The sequence below is a fragment of the Dreissena polymorpha genome, chromosome 2 (assembly GCF_020536995.1).
Source record: "Dreissena polymorpha isolate Duluth1 chromosome 2, UMN_Dpol_1.0, whole genome shotgun sequence".
In the NCBI taxonomy this organism is placed as follows: domain Eukaryota; kingdom Metazoa; phylum Mollusca; class Bivalvia; order Myida; family Dreissenidae; genus Dreissena; species Dreissena polymorpha.
The window spans coordinates 101733013-101755210 of NC_068356.1; the positions used below are offsets into that span (position 1 = coordinate 101733013).

Here is a 22198-nt window from a genome sequence, read left to right on the forward strand (position 1 = left end):
AACTGCAGATTTAGTTCAGATCTTCTTTTAACAATTTATGCCTAGCGTCTAGAAAAAAGGCCTTGGCAAACAGCGTAGACCCAGACGAGACGCCGCATGATGCGGCGTCTCATCAGGGTCTGTGCTGTTTGCTAAAGGAATTTCTGTAAGAAATATTTTAAATATAGAAATGAATATACTAGACATCCCTAATTTTGGAAATAAATTGTTCCAATTTAGAAGGATGGGAGAGTCCACTAGGCATAACTGGGTTAAGATCGTTTACATCGTTAACCCCACCTTGTTCGACCTTACTGTTAAAAGAATTAACTAAAGCGTACTGCATAAAAGTTTGTATTAATGTGCCTCTCGAATGCTGATTTTATTTTAGAGCATTTCAATGTAAAAAACATAAATCATCACTGATAAACATACAATACTTTCAACTCAGTTTACCGCAGCGCACGGATATTCATATTAAATTATCTAGTAAAGGAGTATTTGAATTGATGAAATTACTAGATGTCTCTAAATGGATCCATATTTATGATAAGATTTATAGCCATCATATTTTTCTTATAACATTGGGAATAACAACTGTAAACATATCCTGTAAAGTGTATGCTTGTCGTTATCCGTTGACACGTAAATTTAATGGTCATACGTCAAGCAATATTTCAATAAAATGATCATATAAATATCGTAACCAACACATTAGGCTATTAAATTCAACATAGCACGAGCATTAAATATGTAATGAACAAAAAATACAAGCATGGACTTAAAGTAGTGTCTGTTTATTAAAGAAACACACAAAAAAGATAATTATCGTTTTGCGTTTCAATATTTGTACTTTTTTTTTATTTAAGTGTAACATTCAAAACTCATTTTATTAGTTGCGATATAAAACAAATTAATATTTTTAAGACCACAACTGAAATTAAAATAATTTCAAAGTCATTTTTTTATTAAAAATTAAAAGAAACATTTACGGGATTTGCTTTAGCGCCATTGAATTTGGATAATGATTACAAAAATGTCGCCCAATATTGTAGTTGTAAAATATATAACTATATATATCCTTTAAGTTTATTAAGTTGCTGTATTTGTAGCAACTATATAACTAATTTGGAGATATCCACCTTCTAAACAATGCTTCAAAGAAGTGCAATATTACCTAGAATGAAAGTCTTTAATTAATTATAATTGAAATAAATTTTCATTACACACGATCCAGCGTTAAATGTTCAGGTTTTCTTTTTTTGTCGTTGAATTATAATCTCCCATCACCCAACGCATAACATGAAAAAAAATATCTTTTTTCTTGTATATTTTTGGACAATGGAAAATTTAAAACTTACTAAAAGTGGTGTGAACAAATTTATTCATTACGCTAATAAAAGCCCCTGTCGTTTTCCTTATAGAAAACGTATTGTCATTTGAATTCCTTTCTTATCTGTGTGAGTACCATGTTAACCTATGGTTTGTTCCACTTTGAGTTAATTATGAACTTAGGTGAATATTATGAACTCAGCAATATGAATTATTGAAGACACGATTGCTTTTTTCACAAATGATGTACTTCATGCAAATCATAATTTTAAGCAGGTCATAATAGGTGTAAACGGAAAAAGCTATTTTATAAGTTTACTGAAGATTTAAAATTCTCAAATACATCATGTTTATTGTAAATTCGTTGTTTGCAAAGTGGGTGACTTTGAATGTGTAGCTGGTTTTACATTATAAACAAAAAAAATATCACAATGACATTGCTAATTAAAAAGCTTTAAAACAATTGTGATTAAGGTGATTCAAACGGGATCTTGATTGTCATGTGTGTTAAATAAGTATGGATTTGGTTATGTATTTGAAAATTCAAACGTTGTGCAAGTTAATAGTTTTATTAGTAAGTTCAAATGTAGACTTGTTGACCATTTTAAACACAAGTGGAATGGTAAAATGAAAAGCAGTACTGTAATAGACGCGTATACAGTTTTAAAAACATCCATGGAATATTAAGGTGTTAAAGACTTACTTCTATAAACAACATAATCGAACGTCTCCTCTTCTACACTCCAATAGGTGCCGACCATCGGTATCATCGGTTCCGGCGGCGGGTTTCGAGCTATGGTGGGCCTTAGTGGCGCCGTAAAGGGCCTCTACGACGCCGGTATATTCCAGTGCGCCACCTATCTGTGCGGGCTCTCCGGGTCGTCATGGTGAGTAGCGCAGTGTTTCGTCGTCGTCACCATGATAGCAGCGATAAGTTCTAAGAAAATAAGTTATAAGTATCTGAATAATGTGTTTACATAGTGATGAATCCTATTTTTTTCTGAAAAAAAATGCAGTGTTTGATGTAGCACTGTAATAACTCATATCTCGACCATTTTACAATGACATACAGTGGTCGCTATATGCGTATCAATGACTGATTTCTATTTGTATTTAGCAATCTACACAGCTTTGCGTTTTCAGACTGTTGATTCGCATTTTTGATCGATAACCATTTATTGAAAAACTGGAATTCAGTGGAATATCTAGGCAGGTAAACGGCTAAATAATTGCAAAACGAACGTGTTAAAGTATATTCATATTAAATTATCTAGTAAAGGAGTATTTGAATTGATGAAATTACTAGATGTCTCTAAATGGATCCATATTTGGAACTGAACCAAATCAATTTCGGAGTCAACATTTTTCTATGCACTAAGTCACATGGTCTCAAATAAATTCTTTGTATAGCGAACACAGATAAATAATGGTATATACGGTTATTTTTCTTCGCTGTCTACAGCTCATACATATAATTTATGCGTGAATCCACTAGTTTGCCACTGTATTATCATTCTCCGCGAGAAACAACAATTCCACTTCTCCATCTTTATGTCTTCATTATTTGTAGACTTGGCATGCATCAAAACAGTTCTTAGGTAAAACATTTATTAAGCAGTTTTACCATCATGAATATTATATGTTTGTTGATTTGTTTCGATGGTACGTTAAGTAAAATATTTTTCTCAATGCGTTAAACTTACGTAAAACATTTCGTATGCATTCGGTGGATATGGTTTACCGGGAGACCACTTTGTTAAAATTTAAGTTACCATGCACTCTTTAAACACGTCTTCTTGTATTCCCAAATTATTCTGTTCAGAATTGTTCGCACGGCACATGGAACAAAAACAGAACAAAGACGTGTTTACGTTTTGCTATCGGTTGAAATGAAGTAAATCTGAAGGATTGATTTCTATGAATACATTTATTTTTTAAATCTTTTTTCAATATTTTTTTTTATAAAAATATTGAATATAAATATTTAGTTGTTTTGCACTACAACATTCGGTCGTTACTTAAATTAATTGTAAAATCTTTAGTTAAGTTTAAACCTATTTATTTAGCTCGATTGCATCGAAAGCCTTAGGCCTATTGAAACAATCTCGAGTCACTCTCGTGACAACCCGTTCGCTAGGCAGACCCCTTATCCATTACACCACGGCGACGATCTTTAATACGATGAATTTCGGCTGCTTATATTCCCAGGTATATCTCCACCCTGTATTCCCACCCAAACTGGCCGAAAATGGCCCCTGGCGACATGCAGGATGAGCTGAAGAATAACATCGACTCCAGCATACTGTGGCTGCTGAAACCGCAAACCGTTTACAGGTAAGCATCACTAAAGCGAGTATTTACGATCTTGCGAAAGCAGATTCAAAACAGATAAAAGATTGATGGATAAAAACTCGATTTCGGAAAAATAAATCGAATAATTTAATAAATTAAGAGTTTTATATAATTGCAAAAATGTGTAGCCTGTACAGTAGAATACTCATTTATGTAAAAAAATACATTTTTTTACGTCTTCTTGTATTCCCAAATTATTCTGTTCAGAATTGTTCGCACGGCACATGTAACAAAAAACAGAACAAAGACGTGTTAACGTTTTGCTATTGGTTGAAATGAAGTAAAACAAAATGCGATGTATGGTACCATTATATGACGTTATATATATTTTATTTAACATCCCTCGTTCATATGCATGAATTGGTTAAATATTGTAAAAATACTAGTTTGACATTTGAATCGAGCAAAAAATAAACGTTGACATTTAATTTCAACTTGTACAACTCGATTTATATGACCGAAGAAAGCTCAATAGATGAAATAAACTCTTAGTTGTAAAATAAATCAAATGCTTTATATTAAAAAAAAATTCACAACGAACAAGTTTACTCCGATACATGTTTGCTCATATTCCTTGCAGAATCAGAAATTGATTTTATTTCTGCTATTAAGTAGTGCGTTTTAGTTTTATATGCTTTATTTTTTATATTAGATTTGTCTCAAAGTATGGATAGGTGGATTTCAGAGTTTTGATATGTTTTTTACAATCGTATCGTTCTCTTTTGATAAGCAATTAGCGTCCGGTAACGCTGTGGCGCATTTTATAAATGTTCATACGTCAATTTGAAACAGCCGATTATCAAAGGATAATAATGTTTGAATATAATAATGAAAACGTGGTTTCTGTGCATGGTTAAAATGTTGAAATTATACATTTATTGACTGTTCCATTGTTTTATGAACACTCAACAGAAACAAGATGTATAATTTTTGATAGAATACATTCATATTCTGATGTTACTATTGGAATATTTATTGGTCATACAATTAAGTCAAATTTTTATGGTCTATAAATAAACGGTTTCTAATTGGCTAATTGAATGGCCCACAGCAATGGGACACGGTTTACGATTGGCCCTTTCCAGAAGGATCTGTAATTTTCAGATATATGGACAATATTATGAAGAAGAGACGGAACGGCCAACCGGTCAGTTTTACCGACTTTTTTGGTCACATGGTCGGGGAGACTTTACTAGGCAACGTAAGTGCTAAGTTACCGATAATAATGTGTTTAAAGGGAAACGATCTTGTTACGATTATCTTTAGTAAAATACAACTTGAATGTTCGGACTCGTTGTAATATATTAGCATAAAGACGTGCATTTAATAAAGAGCGGTTTGGATGCTTCAATCATCAAACGAATGTAAAAAGTTATTTTATATTTACCCATCTATTTGAAATACATCATCCGGTTTGTGTCTTAATGGCAGAATAAACTTTGAAAAGGACCGACATCGCGTTTAATCTATTACAATTCATGTGATCAATTTGGCGTAGAATACTCTTGATCTGCCAATCGATACATTCAAATACACTTTAAACCAGACATTTGTTCTTCCAGAGGTTCGACTGTCGGCTGTCGGATCAGCAGACGAAGCTTACAGACGGCGCGATACCGATGCCTCTGCTTACATGTGTGCACGTGAAGAAAGACAGATCCGCTCGCAGTTTCCAAGGTAACTGTCTAGCAGCTAGTTTTGTTTAGTCATTGATGTAAAACCGTCATTGTTGTAATGGACTTCGCTCTTGTTGTAATATATTCTATAGTTGAAATAGGCGCCCTTTTTAAATAGACGCTCTTGTTGTAAAACACGCCTTGTTGTACCTGATGCCGCTCTTTTTGTGTTGAAATAGACGCTCTTGTAGAAATATGAGCTTTTGATATTCTAGACGCTCTTGTTGCAATAGACGCTCTTGTTGTAACAGGCACTATTGTTGTTAAAGGCGCTCTTTTTGTAGCAGACCACCTTGTTGCAATAGACGCTTTTTCTGTTAAAAACAGTCTTGTTATAATAGACGCTCTTGCTATTATAGTCGTGAGAATGAATACTCCTAATATATATGTTGATATATACACAGGAAAGTGTCTCTAATAGTACCAGGTTTTTGTCGAAATCAAGCTTAAGTAAAGTTTTCTGAACTCAAGTACTCAACTCAACTTGCAGAAAATAATTTGTTTAAATACGTATGTTCGATCACAAAGTTTTGACTGTGTATTGATAGTTAAACTACTGAAATTGAAAGTGAGTTGATGAGAACAGGGAGATGAATGGTAATGTCCCTTTTTGAACTTATTTATATCCACTTTCAGAGTGGGTTGAGTTTTCACCATACGAGATCGGTATGGCCAAGTACGGCACGTTCATGCCGACGAAGATGTTTGGCTGTAAATTTTTCATGGGGCAACTGGCCAAGGAGTACGAAGAACCTCCACTCCATTTCCTGCAAGGTAACGGAAGTTCCCCATAAAACTCGGTTTGTCTTTTAAAGTCTTTACTTAAAAGAAGCGCATGCGTCCTTTACCTGATTGAAAGAAAAGTGACTGGGTTGCTCAATTGGTAAAGCGCCGAACTGACAATCAGTACACGTTAGATCATTCTCCGGCTACATTTCTTGTACTGCAATTCTTTATACGACCAGTATGAGAAATATGCATAAGATATCTGAAGCAATGCCTTTTCTATCAAGCATACCGTGGGCTGTTGATGCAATCAGCGCTTTGATGTTTGATTCAGGTACAATTAGCAAATTGTAGTCTTTCAACGTTGTCAGCTCGTTATTCGGGTATCTGGGGGCACGCCTTCAGAATCTGGCAATCCGTATCATTCAACCTTTTCAGCGCTTTGATGTTTTGGTCACATCTATGTGGAATTGCATTCTGTTTCATGCATGACCTAGACTTTTAATATGTTCAGTGATTTGATTATGTTTTGATTCAGGTATTTGGGGCAGCGCCTTCTGCATCCTATTTAAGCGTCTCTTCGAGGACAACAAACGCATCGATCCAGTGGAGATGATCCGACAGGAAATGGGTAAAACCTCTCAAACGTTTTTTTTGTCTTCGATTAAGAGTTTTTGAAAGTCATTCAATCGTTAGACGCTGCTTTGTTTTATTGTTATTATAATAAAGTCACTCTTTCTAACGACTCTGGTATGTCAATCAGTAACAACCCATAGATGAAAATCTCGTTCTGGTATTTAGCGCTTTCTCTAGTTATTAATACACGCATAGAGTTTCGCGTATAAATATCTCTTTTTGAGCCTAACGCAACTGGTCGCCGTAACAAATTTCTGGAACAGGGTTGATATATTAATCGCGCATAAAGATATCTTGCACTAAATGTTGTACGTAAACGGCATTAAAGTTAAATTTCGGAATTCTGTATGGTGACTTATTGTCCTGTGGGTCCACTAAACTCTAAGTAGCATTTCTGATAATGTCAATAATTCAATGTAGCTAAGGCTCTGGAAGACAATGATCAGGATGAGAGTAGCGACAGTAGCGACGAAGGAGATTTTAACGACGAAGAGTCGTCAATTAAGTTAGTGGACAACGTGAAGAAGTCTTCCACACTGCCTGCTAATCTCAGGTAAGAGCGCATGCGCAAAGATGACAATATTACCAGTATCTATGAATGGCGTTAAGAAAAGTACATGTTTAGCCCGCTTCAATGTATTGAGGTTTGAAAAATGTAATTTCCAAAATATATATTCATTATCATCAATATGCATGATGAGTACTTTTTATGTCAAATCAGAGCTATAATAAGTAATATAAAAAATCAGCATATAAACTTTTTATTGCAAATTAACACGTTTGATAGTTTGCTATTTCGACATTTATTTTAATTCACACAACTATCGGTAATTTGCAATAACCCCGCCTTGTTTGTTACGTATAACAGACCTAACGGCTCAACCGGAAGCGGTCTTTCCGTGGACAGCGCTCCTAAACGTCAGGTTTCTACGAGGCGCACAAAACGCAAGGGATACTGGACAGAGTTTCTGAAAGGAGTTTTTGAAAAGTAAGCTTCCATATTTATCAAGTAATGTTTTATTTTGTAGGAGTTAAAATACAAATTAATATATTATTGTGCAGTAAAGGCTCGGAAATACTATGAAATCTAAGAACAATTTTTTTTTCTTCCGACTGTTTCAATGGCGACATTATGAATTTCATATTAAACGCTGACAGATGTTAAGCCTTCTAAGTACGAGAACGTTAGGTCTTCAAGTAACTTAAATACCAGCATTTTGCATTTTACAGTAAACGCTTCGAGTTACTGAGCACTCGCGCAGGTCGGGCCGGTGTGATCCACAACTTCATGAGAGGACTTTCTCTGCAACAGAGTTACCCCCTTTCTCCATTTTCCCCCATTACTAATGTGCCACCGGAAATTCCCAAAACAGTTGACGGAGCAGACGAATCGGCACCGAGACCTCCTAGTGGTGAGCATTTTTACCTTAAATTTAGATAAGTGGTTCTGGTGATCTATGAGTTGCGGACACTCATATTCACTGTGGTGGTGTTTTCATCTGGTAATCTATGAGTTGTGGGCACGCATATTCACTGTGGTGGTGTTTTCATTCTTGCCTAAGTGGCTTGTTCATAGAGAAGCAGCCTAAAGATAAAATGGTTTCCTAGATTCAAAAATGTATATAAAAAATTGCCAAGCGAAATATTATAATTGACTCAGACTTCTAAATGTATCGTTCGATGTAGTACACATCAATTAATTAACAATTTTAACGCTTTTTATAGATAAAGTGGAATATTTATTACTTACATAGCGTTTAATCCTAGAGAAGGAAAATAGACTCTTTTTTTTCTTGCTTTCATATTATAAAATTTCGAATATTATAGTTTGTTAATTAAAGAGGCCTTTACACAGATTTTGACATGTTTTGAAGTTTGTCATAAAATGCTTTTTATTGATTAATGTAAACATTGGATCTAAAAAGCTCCGGTAAAAAATCAAGAATAAAAGAAATAAAAAAGAAAAAAAGTAAACCTCAACAGGACTCGAACCACAAAACCCTGGAGTCCTGGAGTAGAAGTCTACCACTTAGACTACTCAGCCATCCGTACTCATACAATGAATGATGTATTTTATACCTTATATAAGAAATCCTCATAGTTTTACAAAATATAATGACAACAATAGAACTCTCCAAATTATTCAACCGTTTCGCGTTGCAACGCTTTATAATTTTCAGGTTTTTAAAACGTCAAAAGATGCATATAATAAATTATTGTTGGGTTGTCAATGACTCCATAGGAAATAACTGCTGCGGAATGACCTGACATCCTTATAAGATAAAGTCGTATACATTTGCATCAAACGCAACCAAATGCTATCGATGAAGAATGTATGATGGTTGTTAAGATAATACCGAATTGTTAGAATATTGTGATAAACCGTATGAATACAAAAAAAACAAAAAGTCTAAACTGTTTCTTACTGAGTCTCAAATTTACAAAAAATATTTATCATTTAAACCTGGATCCCGACATCAGCAAAGTAAAATATAGCTCACATTTTAATCGAAATAAGTGTTAGCGAAATTATATATGAATAATCTTAATATATGTATAAGCTTTGCCGTTGTTAATCGGTGTTAGAGTGGTTTGTAAGAAACGTTAAATACAGTCCACTCTCGTTATCTCGAAGTCGGCGGGAATAAGAAAATATATCGATATAACGAGAGTTCGAGATATCCGATTTGGCGTTTTTAAAGAAAAAATAAGACAAATATTTACCTTGTTTTTAACATAAATATACCTGCTAAGTGGTCTAACTAAAGCCGTCACCGTGTGGCAGAATACTCTCTACCTGATATACATGTATACGTATTTTTACGAGGCATGATTAAATTTAAATGCTTAAAATGACGTTTTAAGTATAACATAATTGCATGAACACATGCGGTTATACTTTTTCTAAACTGTCGAGTAAACATCCGGTAATGTTACTATTTATAGTTATGATGCAATTGACGTCCAATCAAGACGAGGGTTTTCCATCTGAACATGCGTAAATCACGTTCCAGAATACTGAACATTTTGTAGTTTGAAATGCAAAGTTCAATCGGTTATAAAATAAAAAATTAGTCTTTCGGCCTTTCGGCAGGCGGTGCATTAATTGCAGTTAATTGATGTTAAAGTGACAGTTAAAGTGACAGGCCTTACTCAAGTTTTAATTGCTAACGACATTACACACGTGTGATCATTGATGCAATCAACGGATCGATTTCCTACCGCACAGTATCGGGAGCAGCCGGGCGAAGCGGGGCGGTGAAGTATCAAAGAAAATTTTTCTCACTTTTTGCCGACACTGGGACAGTTATTCGCACTTCGAGACAAACCACAGTAAATACATGTAAAATCTGGACTCGGGACAAAATTTTATATCGACATATCGAAATATTCGACATAACGAAAATCGAGATATGCGATGTTTATTTATATAGATAAAGAAGGAAAAAAGTTGGGACATTGAGCTTACTTCGACATATCGAGAATATCGAGATATCCGATGTCGACATAACGAGAGTGGACTGTATAAAAGACGATATTAGTTAAATTACAATCTCGAGATCTATCCTTCGCAGATGACTTTAACGGAATTTTCGAGATGCTAAAAGCATGATAAACAGTTGATGTTTTAACACAAGCGTTTTAAACTGTTACTCGTAGCGACATTACACATTGTAACAAGCTTTAAAATTTGACCCGCATACGTTGCTTTTTTTAGATGCACAAACCATAATCTACAGACTGCGTTTGAGTCACTAACCCGTTTCGAACTTTTGTCACACTTTCGACGACAGTCCAAAAAATTTCGTATATCCTATGCTTTACAAATGACTTCGACGTCATCTTCGAGAAACGCCGTTTGTGAGAGATGAGATTTTATTGACTGATATTTACTACTAGTATTTATTATTTACACACTCGTGACGACAGCACAATAAACGCCTATATCGTATGTTTTGCAGACGACTTCGACGGCATCTTCGAGATGCATCCGACCACGGAGAAGCACCTGTATGTGGTTGACGCGGGTCTCACGTTCAACTCGCCCTACCCCGTGGTGCTGCGGCCGCAGCGCGAGGTGGACATCATCCTGTCCTTCGACTTCAGCGCCCGACCCGGCGACTCAAGTCCGCCTTTTAAGGTATATGCTCTGATGTGATGGTTTTTTGGAAAAAAAACGTAACCACCCGTAATTTTCCGTTTACTTTCGGAATACATGTTCATGTCATAATACCATAAAACAAGGATTTCTTACTCACGCCATTTATATTGTTAGGGATGGCAGAATTAGACATCCGAAAGTGATACTCTTATACCATACACATTACCGTATAGATCGACAATATCGGTCGAAATTTGCAGTCTTCTTTGTATATTTTTTAGCAGTGGTAATTAATAAATAAAAAACTATAATAACTGAGTGTGCAATACTATCGCCTCTATTAAATTATTAACGATCAAATAGCAAACATCCAAAATAAAATGACTTGTTAAGTACAAGCGTTTTCAAAATATTTTAATATGTAACATCGGGCGATGGCAACTATCAGCATATGCACATATTTAACACATCATATTGCCTTAGTGCCCATCATATTTGAACCTGCACTAAATTCGTTTTCGTTAGAACATAACTTCACCAGATAAACGTCTTCACGTTTACTGCAATTAATAGTTGTGTGTCATTATCGCTTTCAGTTAAGTTAATACAACCCAAACTAATATCAATTATGCGTGCAGGCCTTTAATTACATGTATATCAATTTTGCGTGTACGCATGTGTGGATTTAATCAATGCACGCTAAGAACAGGGCATTCGAACGCATAATCAACGAAAGACGTTGTGGTTTTCATTTATATATGAGTACACGAAATTTGGTTCATATCCGAATACTACTCGAGTATCCGGATATCAAAATATTCATGACATCTATACTACTTTTATATTGATCCTTCTTCATAGTTTCCTTAAAGATCCATAAATACTCAAAATCAACGAATACTTCGTAAAACAAAGTTAACCCATAACACATCAGTGTTTCTTATAGCAAAAGACAAAGTTTGAACGTTAGATATGGTCTGGTAACATTGATTTAATTAGATACAAAATGCTCGTTTTAATTTTTTTTGTGAGACTATATATTCCATTTGAATTTCCCGTGACGATATCCGAACATTACGAGCAAACGCGAGATTTGCTTTGATCAGCATCGGAAGCATGACGTTGTTCGCATGAATAATCATTATTTTATTAATAAGCGGTGCTCAAGCGAGGAAGTCCTGCTCTTCGAGCGATTCAGTAAGAAAAAAAAGAAAAGACAGCGTGCAAAAATAAAAGTGTATGTGGGGCTATACATACTTGAATTGAACTGTGTCAAGGAAAGAATGGGGGTTTCCAATGATCTTGAAGTTGCCCGTTATATATTATAATAGCGCTAAACATGATAGAAAGCACTGGCAAGTGCGCTCCAAATTATGCAAATTAATGCAAACCGAATGAATCCGATCCTGATTCGAGATCATCGTAAAACGGAATAAGGTTTTTAGATGAAACAAAGTTGTATTTCAATTTTAACGTTTTTACACGAATGTTACTTGTTTAAGGGTCTTCCTATTGAGATTAACCTCCGTATGGCACTTTTCTTGTTGGAAGTTTTTATTAAGCATAGTAATATTTGGCAGTATTTATGGATCTTTGAACTACGCTTTCAAATCTTTCAGGAGCTGCTTCTAGCAGAAATGTGGGCCAAGAAGCACAAAGTGATGTTCCCTCCCATCGACACGACCGTGTTCGATAGGGAGGGCATGAAGGAGCTGTATATCTTCAGGCACCCCACTGAAGTCAACTGTCCCATTGTCCTGCACTTCTGTCTCGTCAACGTCGATTTCCGGCACTTCGTTAAACCTGGTAAGCCAATTAGCAAACGTTAGTACTTGTTTGTTTTGCATCATAAGAACCCTATTGTGACTTTACGACTGTTGGAAGAATCCAATCAAAATTTGTAAAATGTTAAAAAATTTATTCACAGTTTACCTACTTCATAAAACTTGTTAATTCTTCCATTCCCGCGAAGTCTGATATTGTCTTTTCCTTATTTTTGATTTGGAGTTAGTGCAGCCTATTAATAGTTTCGTTAAATGTACAGTTTTAAAATGAATTTTCATACAGCCTTTTTATTCAATTACATTATTTTTAACACTAGCATGCCTTTTTGCGAGACTGACATCAACAATTCATGCAATTTCGGCCAAATGGACACAATGTAAACATAAACATTTGGATCCTTTCGATAACAGATAGATTGGAGTAGGAACAACTTAGTTATTGACCCTATTAAAGAGGAAGGTACTCGACTTAGTACAATATTCTAGCTTTTTTGGCATCCGATCTTGCTCCACCTTAAACAGCATGTAGATGTGCTTTACAAGTGGTTTAAGAAGGGTAAAGATTGAAGCATTAAAACCAGAGGTATAACCCTTTATTCACAACTAAAACTTTCTACATGACATTGTTATATATTACGTTTGGATTTGGCCAGAATATTTCAGTTTAAGTTAGGTTGGCCTACCCAAAATCATTATCAAACATGTCAAAGGTCAAATATCTGTGGGGCATTGTTTTAGGAACATTTGTCAACTGTTAAGGCTTGCCTCTGTCTTTGCTTGTAATTTGATGGGCGCTTTGGGCAATCATGGTCCTCTTATTTAAGTTTTCGTTCAAGTTCGTACTAGTAAGATACATTGAAACATTTGTTTTTAAGGTTTGAGGCGAAGAACGAAAGAAGAAAAACAGTTCGCCGACTTCTACATATTTGATGATCCCGCAGCCCCATATTCAACATTTAACTTCAAGTATTCTCATCTCGCATTTGAAAGACTATCTAAACTGACCGAGTTCAACGCCTTATTAAACGTTGACACCATCAAGAAGGTGATCGTAGAGATAATTGAAAAGAAGCGTGCTGAGCCGCCTAAGTGCCCATGCAAACTAGAAGATGTGCCATTACTACGGAGAGTGTCCCAAAAAAACAAAAACCGACTGTCAAAGTTCCTTTCACGTATTCACAGCGGTCGATTTAGTAAAAGAGATGCCGCAAAACACCTTAGCGAGTCAATCGATGACATTCCTGAGGAAACTCCACGAGGCGTAGATGCACCTGATAATGTTCCAGACAAACACCAGTATTTGCCAGTGACGAGCGAGAACATACCGAAAATTACACGAACACGCGCAATTACTAGGAAATCACCGCTTTCGAACGGGTCTTATAAATCGTTAAATGCAGAAACGTCTCAAAATACGCTGGGTTTGCCTATTAGCAGCATGTCGTTAGATGTTTCAGGGGCGTCCAAGGAGGATCAGGACACGGCGCTACGAGATATACCAGGACGAAGGAAACCCATGCAACCGGAGAAATCAAAACAGTGGCAAGATTCAAAGTGTAACTCTATTGACGAGGATGACGGGGATGCTCGATTCTTTACTGCAATTGAGTCTCCAAGATAACACTGTTTCTGGGTTTGTTTTTACCAAATCATTCGTGAGTTTTTAACGCAATTCAGATCAATAAGCGTTCGACGAAGTTTTCACTCATGACCATGGCGTTTAGTTAAAGAAGTGCGGTCATGCATCAAAAGGAGTAACGGTTTCATCAGACTTTGAATTATTTATGAACGTTTGATACTATATATCGCTCATGGCACATTTACTGATAAAAGGCTTGATATATGGAAATGAAAAGTCCACTATTTATGCTTTTGAAGTTGCATTTTGCGATTATATATTACCAACAAGGAACTGAGGTGTAAGACACAAACTTACAACACTTGACATCGAAACAATGATATGAAGAATACGAATAATAATATGAAGAAACAAATGAGGTTTGTACAGTGACTTCTGTTCGAAAACACATTAATTTCCACTAACATTGCAATAAACATTCAAAGATCAAATGCAGAAAGTAGACACATACGAGTTATGCTTAAATCGTGGTTCGAAAAACAAGCGATTCAATATGAAGAGAGATAACCGGATTTAACTATGTAAAACGTATTGAAAGGATACAAAAGTGCCATCTGAAAAAGGAGGTATGAGTGAACAATGTAAAATATAAATAATTTATACGACGACTGTGTCATTCACGCAGTTTGCTCATTTGAATATGTGATATGATTGATAGTATTTTATGTATATATAATAATGTATTACGAAGATAATGTAATTATATGCATTTTCTATTTGTTATCAATAAAAAACTATGATGTACATAATATCATTTGTATATGAGTATTTAACAAGAGCCTTATAACTGGGCCCATATTCACCAAGCAATTCTTAGACTTAAGTCTAAGAATAAAGAATATTCTTTCAATTGATATATTCAAGAATTTCTTTAATTTTCAGTAAAACTTGTTATTAAACACCTCTATCTATGGCATTCGTCATGAAGAGCAGTTTGTCAATGAAATAAGTACCAGTGGAAGCATCTATATATTCAAACACTGAATGCATTTTTCTTGGTTCCAAGTCTTTTTTTATTCATTAGTCTAAGAATGGGTTGGTGAATACGGGCCCCGGACTTTGACGTCGAGATTTGTCAAAGGAATGTCTAGAAATAGGTACATAATTATATTGTTCGACGAAAATATTGGAAATACATGTGCATATTAACAAACGGAAAAATAAGTTTTACGTTTGAGATGAAATTAATATAAAAAGCTGCAATACTACAAAGAAAGAAATCTTTTTTATTTAACCGCACTGTTGTTTTTGAAAAACATTTGAGCAAAACCGTGATGTACGAACGCAAAGACAAGTTCGATTTCGTATTGTATTCATTTGTTCCAATTATAAATCACAAAGCCATAGTCCATTTGTGCTTATACAATGAGTGATTTATTTTATACTTTATAAAATAAATCCTCGAAGTATCACACAATAAAACGATAACAACAGAACTCTCTAAATTGTTCAATTGTTTAGCGTTGTAACGCTTTATAATTTTTTAAGGCTTTAAATAGTCAAAAGATGCATATAATGGATATTTTAGAACATTGTAAATGTTCAGTATTACTGTTTTCCCATCATTACTACAGCGCAGCGACAATTTGGAAATCTGTAATATTTTTTTAATTTTGTCAATTTTCTACAACGGGGATAGGCCCCTTTAATCATTTATTGACAATGAATGTTCCCTGATTGAATGATCGAACTACAAGCCTAAGCGTTTAAAATACTTGCTTATACGACATACCTCCTTAAAGGGAGATAATACGATTTTTTATATGTGTTAAATTGTAATATATTGATAAAATATGTTACAATAACACACAATATGCAAGAAAAATTATACATTGAAGAAGAATTTAATAAAATGCAGCAAAGACAAATAAGCGCTCCGAGCCGATTGTGACGAAGATATTTCGTACATATTTTCCTACAATAACCGAAGCGTTCGTCTTTTTATAAGGATCGGAGTTAGTGTTCTTCCGTCGTATGAATAGATATCGTTGCATGATAGTAAAATGATCCGTAAAACTAAATTTAGATTTACATGGTACATGCATGATATACATGCTGTCGAATTCGACTACAGGTACAGACATTTTCGATTTCAGAATTAAATGTCTGGCTTATTTCGCATTTTTCGACACATGCTCTTCTTAACGTTTATTTAATTTATATTGAAATATATGCATAATAAGTTTTTTTACATATTTTATATAAATAAATAATTATTTGACAAAATCGTATAATCTCCCTTTAATAATGAATTGGCCCGTGTGACGAAGAAAACAAAACTGATGCATGACTGAACAACGCGTGTATTTTCTATGGCATACTGTAGTAAATTTCGTACGTGTTAAAGATAGATTCGCTTTAACAAAGTTGTCGACAAGGTACTTATGCTGGGAGATATATTTGTGAAAGGAATAATCATCGGTTTATTTGAGAAAATTATTCATAATTAGGAGCGAGATTTGTGAAAGGAATAATCATCGGTTATTTGAGAAAATCATTCATAGTTAAGAGCGTCTATTTCATTTGTTTCTATTATGATCCAGGATATGACTCAACTTGAAAGGTTTGAATGCATGTATAACGTGTGTCATAGGATAATACGTTCGAACCTTTATATGTTGAATAGTAAAAAAATGCATTTCCTTTGAATATCTTTCATGTTGGTTTAACAGAAAATATAGGTTGTGACGAAATAGTACACTGCTTTAGATGATTGCGGATTGACACGTCGATTTGTTACTAAAACTGACATCGCAAAATAGGATTACGCATGTTTATTAATAACATAATAATATATTGCAATATTTTCGCTGCACAAGCGCTTAAACAATCACACGAACACTCGAGCATTCGCAAATACCGTGTAAGCAAATCACATGCTTTAAATAGAAAAACAGCTTAGGTGGTACATCTGATCTAGAACACAACTAAGAGTTCCGTATGCGTAAACATTTTTCGCATTAGCATTAAAATTAAGTTAGTTTGACAGTTTGCATTTTCTGAAACAAAACAACACCAACTCTTAATTTTTAATACATTTAAGAATTGTCGGAAACTGTGGAAAATATATTGTTTTAAGATAATAACACACACTGTATGTTGTTAAAAAAGTAAACTATTTTATAACATTGATAATGTTCAAGACAGCGTGCTCAGTTCAGAAATAATACCCTTGAAATATGTTTTCTCCGTTGTTATCTACCTCAAAATCAATACATTTTTATTGTGAATATTTATTTTAAATCCTCTTTTTCGTTACAGGATAAGACTAAATTAAACACTTGAATTGATAGAGTGAACCAAATTTTAAGATTTCATGTCTTCCTTTTGGTTTAAATTTGTGAAAAAAGAAGCGTATACAATAATGAGTATAAAACAAGACTTCATACCATGCAAACATTAAGTTTGAACATGTTATCGAGTGCAGACATCTTCATATTGGTGGATGGTGCATGCTAACGGACGTGAATTAACATTCCAAAGTAGCGGAGAATAGAGGGTCGCTGTTGACCAACTCAAGATTTGTATTCAGTGCATTCTTGGAAAGTACAACAGTAATATCACTTGACAGCCATGATGGATACAGGGTAGGTTGATAAAAAGATTATATTGCTATTTAAGACAATTAAAGGTACTGTTTACATGTACATGTTTACGTATATTACGCAATATATTACCGTGTATATATATATATATATATATATATATATATATATAATGAGCCGTGTTCTGTGAAAAGGGGGTTCAATGCATGTGCGTAAAGTGTCATTCTCCGCTTTATGGTATTTTCTTTTAAAGAAAGTCTCTTCTTAGGCCTAAAGCTGATTAGCCTGTGCGGACTGAACAGGCTAATCTGGGACGACACTTTACGCACATGCATTAAGCCCCCTTTCCACAGACCACGGCTCATATAGAATGTAAGGTCATCGTTAAAAGTTAATTTGAGCTATAATTACCATATACGGGTACGTTCATTGAGAGTTCAAGTGTCTGTATTATTGTCGTACTTAAAATGGGTTTTTAATTATATCTCTGTGAACTGCGGTTGTTGTTAACTTTGGTAGAAAAGTCGCTATTATGCAAATGCCAATAAAACAGTAATGAGATGCTTTTGTTGACTTATGATGGAGCGAAGAATTCTTCAATACACCTTTGGTTAAATATTTGATCATCTATTTAAAGCAACACATTTTTCATCTTTTCTAAGGTAAATAGCTACTTAACTAACACTTAAATATCTTTAAATTATGCATTATATTAAAAGAATAGCACATAACCTATCCTAACGACACGTTCAATGTGTGTGTTTACTGCAATATGAATACTTGAAATTCTTTGAGTCATACATTATTTCGTAAATGGCCGTCACTTCAAATGTTTGCTGCGTTTGTGCGTAAAGATACGAACACTCGGTCGAAAACAAAACAAGATAATGATCCCATAAGCTTCGAATCGAAACTAAAAGCTGCCCAGGAGTAGAGGTAGAGCTTTGACTGTTTAAAATAGAGGTCCAGGGTGCCTTATCCAGGAGTAGAGGTAGAGCTTTGGCTGTTTAAACTAGAGGTCCAGGGTGCCTTATCCAGGAGTAGAGGTAGAGCTTTGGCTGTTTAAACTAGAGGTCCAGGGTGCCGAGTAGAGGTAGAGCTTTGGCTGTTTAAACTAGAGGTCCAGGGTGCCGAGTAGAGGTAGAGCTTTGGCTGTTTAAACTAGAGGTCCAGGGTGCCGAGTAGAGGTAGAGCTTTGGCTGTTTATACTAGAGATCCAAGTTTTTTATTCCAGCGGCCGGCAAACTTTTGTATTCGAAGTGCCCATGTGTGTTTTTATAATCATTTTAGACTATTGCAAATATAATTGTGTTATCAATAAATATTTCAAAACGAATGAAATAAAAAACAAACCAAAAATAACAACATTGTTAACCAATTTCCCGTCTTTTACACTTTGGAGAACATATTTTGAATTCCACGCTTTAGGTGAGTAATTACTTTCTTATTGTGTAGATCGTATTGTTTGTGCCTCTATGAATTGATTATGATCAATTACAATCATTATGATAATTTTTACATATTTAAATATATGATTGCACAGTTGAACTATTTTGTATGAAAACGAGGTAATTATGTGTGTCTTGTTCTGTGAAAATTGGGCAAAAAACATGTGCGTAAAGTGTCGTCCCAGATTAGCCCGTGCAGTCCGCACAGGCTATTCAGGGACGACACTTTTCGCTTTTATTCTGTTTCAAGAAAGTGTTTTCTTAAGAAAATTCCAATTTAGGCGGAAAGTGTAGTTCCTGATTAGCCTGTGCGGACTGCACAGGCTAATCTGGGATGACACGTTACGCACATTCATTAAGCCCATTTTTTTCAGAACGCGTCACATGTATATAATTTCTGAGGTGAGCAATTTGAACTGAACATTATGATATATTTGGGGCAAGATTTCCTTAAGTTTGCAAATGATGTAGGAAAAGACAATTTTACTTGTAAGAAATTTATTCCATTCGTATATCAAATAAAATATGACTTAAATATTTTGTTATTTATCAATCAAGTATACAGCACAGAAAACTGTCACTTTGACGTTTATTTTTTTCATTCTTGTAACATTGACTTATGGCTAGAGATTGGTATTTTTCTCGAGGCGAGATTAGAACACATGTGTATTTATTTTTTATTCCACTTTTTACACCTTGTTTACTCTCATGAATGCATATATCTTTGACGCATTGGCACATACCCGATAAATATTGCTTGATCAATAGAAAAATTTGTAAATGGTTAAAAAACTGAAACAAAAGATGGACGGTTGGCGACTCAGAATGTTTGAGAATTCTTAATTGTTCATAAATGTTGTCTTTGGATGCAGAATACTATTTCAACAGATAAAATATGCCAAACAATAACAGAAAATCAAAGTGTCGCATGACAGTTTAAAAACTTTAACTCTCAAATTGAACATTAGACGTTGCACCGTTTCTTGTGCTGTGTCGTTTTACAGTTTTAAAACATTAAAACCTAAAACTATAAATCTCTTCTTTCTTCTGTACATGTTGCGTCCCCCGTGTTTTCTTCTAGCTATCTATACAGTTGAAACAGTTAAAGGCCTTGTTTACCCCTTTATAACTGACGCCAGAACAGAGCAGAATATTATATTTTGACTTAAGCATATATACAGCTCAGGCCACTCCAAATTGATTTTTTGGTTCTACGACTTTTTTTGAAAACAAGTTGAAGAGGCGAGCGATTTTTTTAAACAGGAAAATTCTCGAGCGAGGGAAGAGCGAAGAACAAAAAAAAAATCACATCTTGATAGAAAAATATTGCATTATCAAGAGATATAGGTTTAAACAGCTGTATTTTACATTCAAATCAATTCTTATACAAAGAATATATATCGACGGACGACCTGATATTTATAGGAGTAAGTTGCATATTACCTTTGACCACGAAATATACGTGTAACCATATCATTGAAGTGCGGGACACATGTCTACCTACAGCTGCTTATATTTGTTTGAAGTTTTAAACAGTGAAAGCTGTGAAAAGGTATACCATGTTGCAAGCTGTGAAAAGGTATACCATGTTGCAATAGCACTTGAAGAGGGACAATCATCAAAATGATAATGACAGACAGTCGGACAAAGGCCATGCATATAATCCATTGTCGCTCCCTTATTTTAAAAGGGGGATATCGATGGCTAGTACGGTATTGTATTTTTCTGAAATATATGTATACATTACAAAGAACTTATTTGATGTTTCTGAAATACACGGACCTAGCTGTTAAGCATGTTCCGTCAACTATGTATTTTATAAATGATAAAGCATTGTCCCTGTGAAACTTTTAGAATCAGCATTTAGTGATTTTATGTTTATTTTTTGTTCACTTACACTTGTGTTATAGGAAAAATTTGCGAAATGCCGTTTAGATGCCTTAATGAAGAACAAGTATAAAAAATCTTACGTCATGTTTCCCGATGTTGTTTAAAATTGAACATGCTTCAACGGTATCTGCTGATAGTTGCATGTTCGAACGTAAAAAAAACACATTCAAATAAGTGACAGAACGTAGAAGATGTGTTTATATTTTTAAGGGTTTGCTGCAGCAACTTTTCACCGCAATTTGTTAAAACGGCCACGACAGCGAAACATGTACTGGTCGTCTCGATTGAATTTTTTTAGCGTCTGCAGTTATCGATTCAAATGTTACGAAACACTTTATTTGGCATTCGTATTCAACGTCAAAATCGTTTCTGCTAGATCGCGTTTTTTAAAACAAATAAAAAGACAACACATGCACTATGGTTACAGAAGGACACAAAATTGAGTGCGAGCGGTTATTTTTTTTCCATTTTGACAAAAAATAGGTGCGGCAAATCCGACGAAAAACATCAATTTGGAGTTGCCTCATCGTCATAAACATACATTTGCAATAACAGCAGGCGTTTCAATTAAATATAAAACATACGTCATTTCGAACAAAGATCGATTTAAAAAGGAATGAAATACAACATGGTTAAGTGAGAATGTCACATGGAAGAGGTTAATACTTAGTTACCACAAAATGTAATCAAAGCGCTGTAGGCGCTGAAGGCCTGGGGCCTTAAGTGTGACGTAAAATGCATTTACGATGTTTTGTCCGAATGTCTCCCTTTGTCCGAATTTATACGGATTGACCCTAGCGGTTGAGTGCAGAAGCTCAGAGACTGTAAGACAAGACAATAGTTGTGTATATACTTCAGTGTATATAGACGGTGGAGGACAACACGATACTGGTTGTGGGAACGATAACCTTATGTTCAACTCTACAGATCTGGTAGAGGTTCGTCTACATAGACGGTGAAGATATACAACAACAACAACATGGCCGCAAAAAACTGTTATTGTTGGCGTCAAATAAATCACTTTCAATAGCCTAAAATAGCTTTCTATTACATAATTAACAGATCAGGAAAACAATCATACTTCCTTTG

At 34.7% G+C, this 22198-nt stretch overlaps 2 protein-coding genes across 3 annotated transcripts in view; both read left to right on the plus strand.

The window, feature by feature from the left end:
• LOC127868288 (cytosolic phospholipase A2-like) overlaps nt 1-14977 on the plus strand; it is a 53897-nt gene extending 38920 nt beyond the window's left edge. The window contains exons 8-19 of the mRNA XM_052409920.1: nt 2062-2198; nt 3520-3645; nt 4768-4864; nt 5226-5340; nt 5976-6113; nt 6604-6696; nt 7122-7254; nt 7570-7689; nt 7932-8113; nt 10664-10842; nt 12423-12609; nt 13463-14977. Coding sequence (XP_052265880.1) covers nt 2062-2198; nt 3520-3645; nt 4768-4864; nt 5226-5340; nt 5976-6113; nt 6604-6696; nt 7122-7254; nt 7570-7689; nt 7932-8113; nt 10664-10842; nt 12423-12609; nt 13463-14208 — 2253 coding nt within the window. The 3' untranslated portion in view covers nt 14209-14977. The remainder of the gene's footprint in view (nt 1-2061; nt 2199-3519; nt 3646-4767; nt 4865-5225; nt 5341-5975; nt 6114-6603; nt 6697-7121; nt 7255-7569; nt 7690-7931; nt 8114-10663; nt 10843-12422; nt 12610-13462) is intronic.
• A 1617-nt stretch (nt 14978-16594) lies between these two features.
• LOC127868289 (cytosolic phospholipase A2-like) overlaps nt 16595-22198 on the plus strand; it is a 39565-nt gene continuing 33961 nt past the window's right edge. For both annotated transcript variants that reach the window (XM_052409921.1, XM_052409922.1), the window contains exons 1-2: nt 16595-16789; nt 17488-17813. In XM_052409921.1, the coding sequence (XP_052265881.1) occupies nt 17800-17813 (14 nt within the window). In that variant the 5' untranslated portion in view covers nt 16595-16789; nt 17488-17799. The remainder of the gene's footprint in view (nt 16790-17487; nt 17814-22198) is intronic.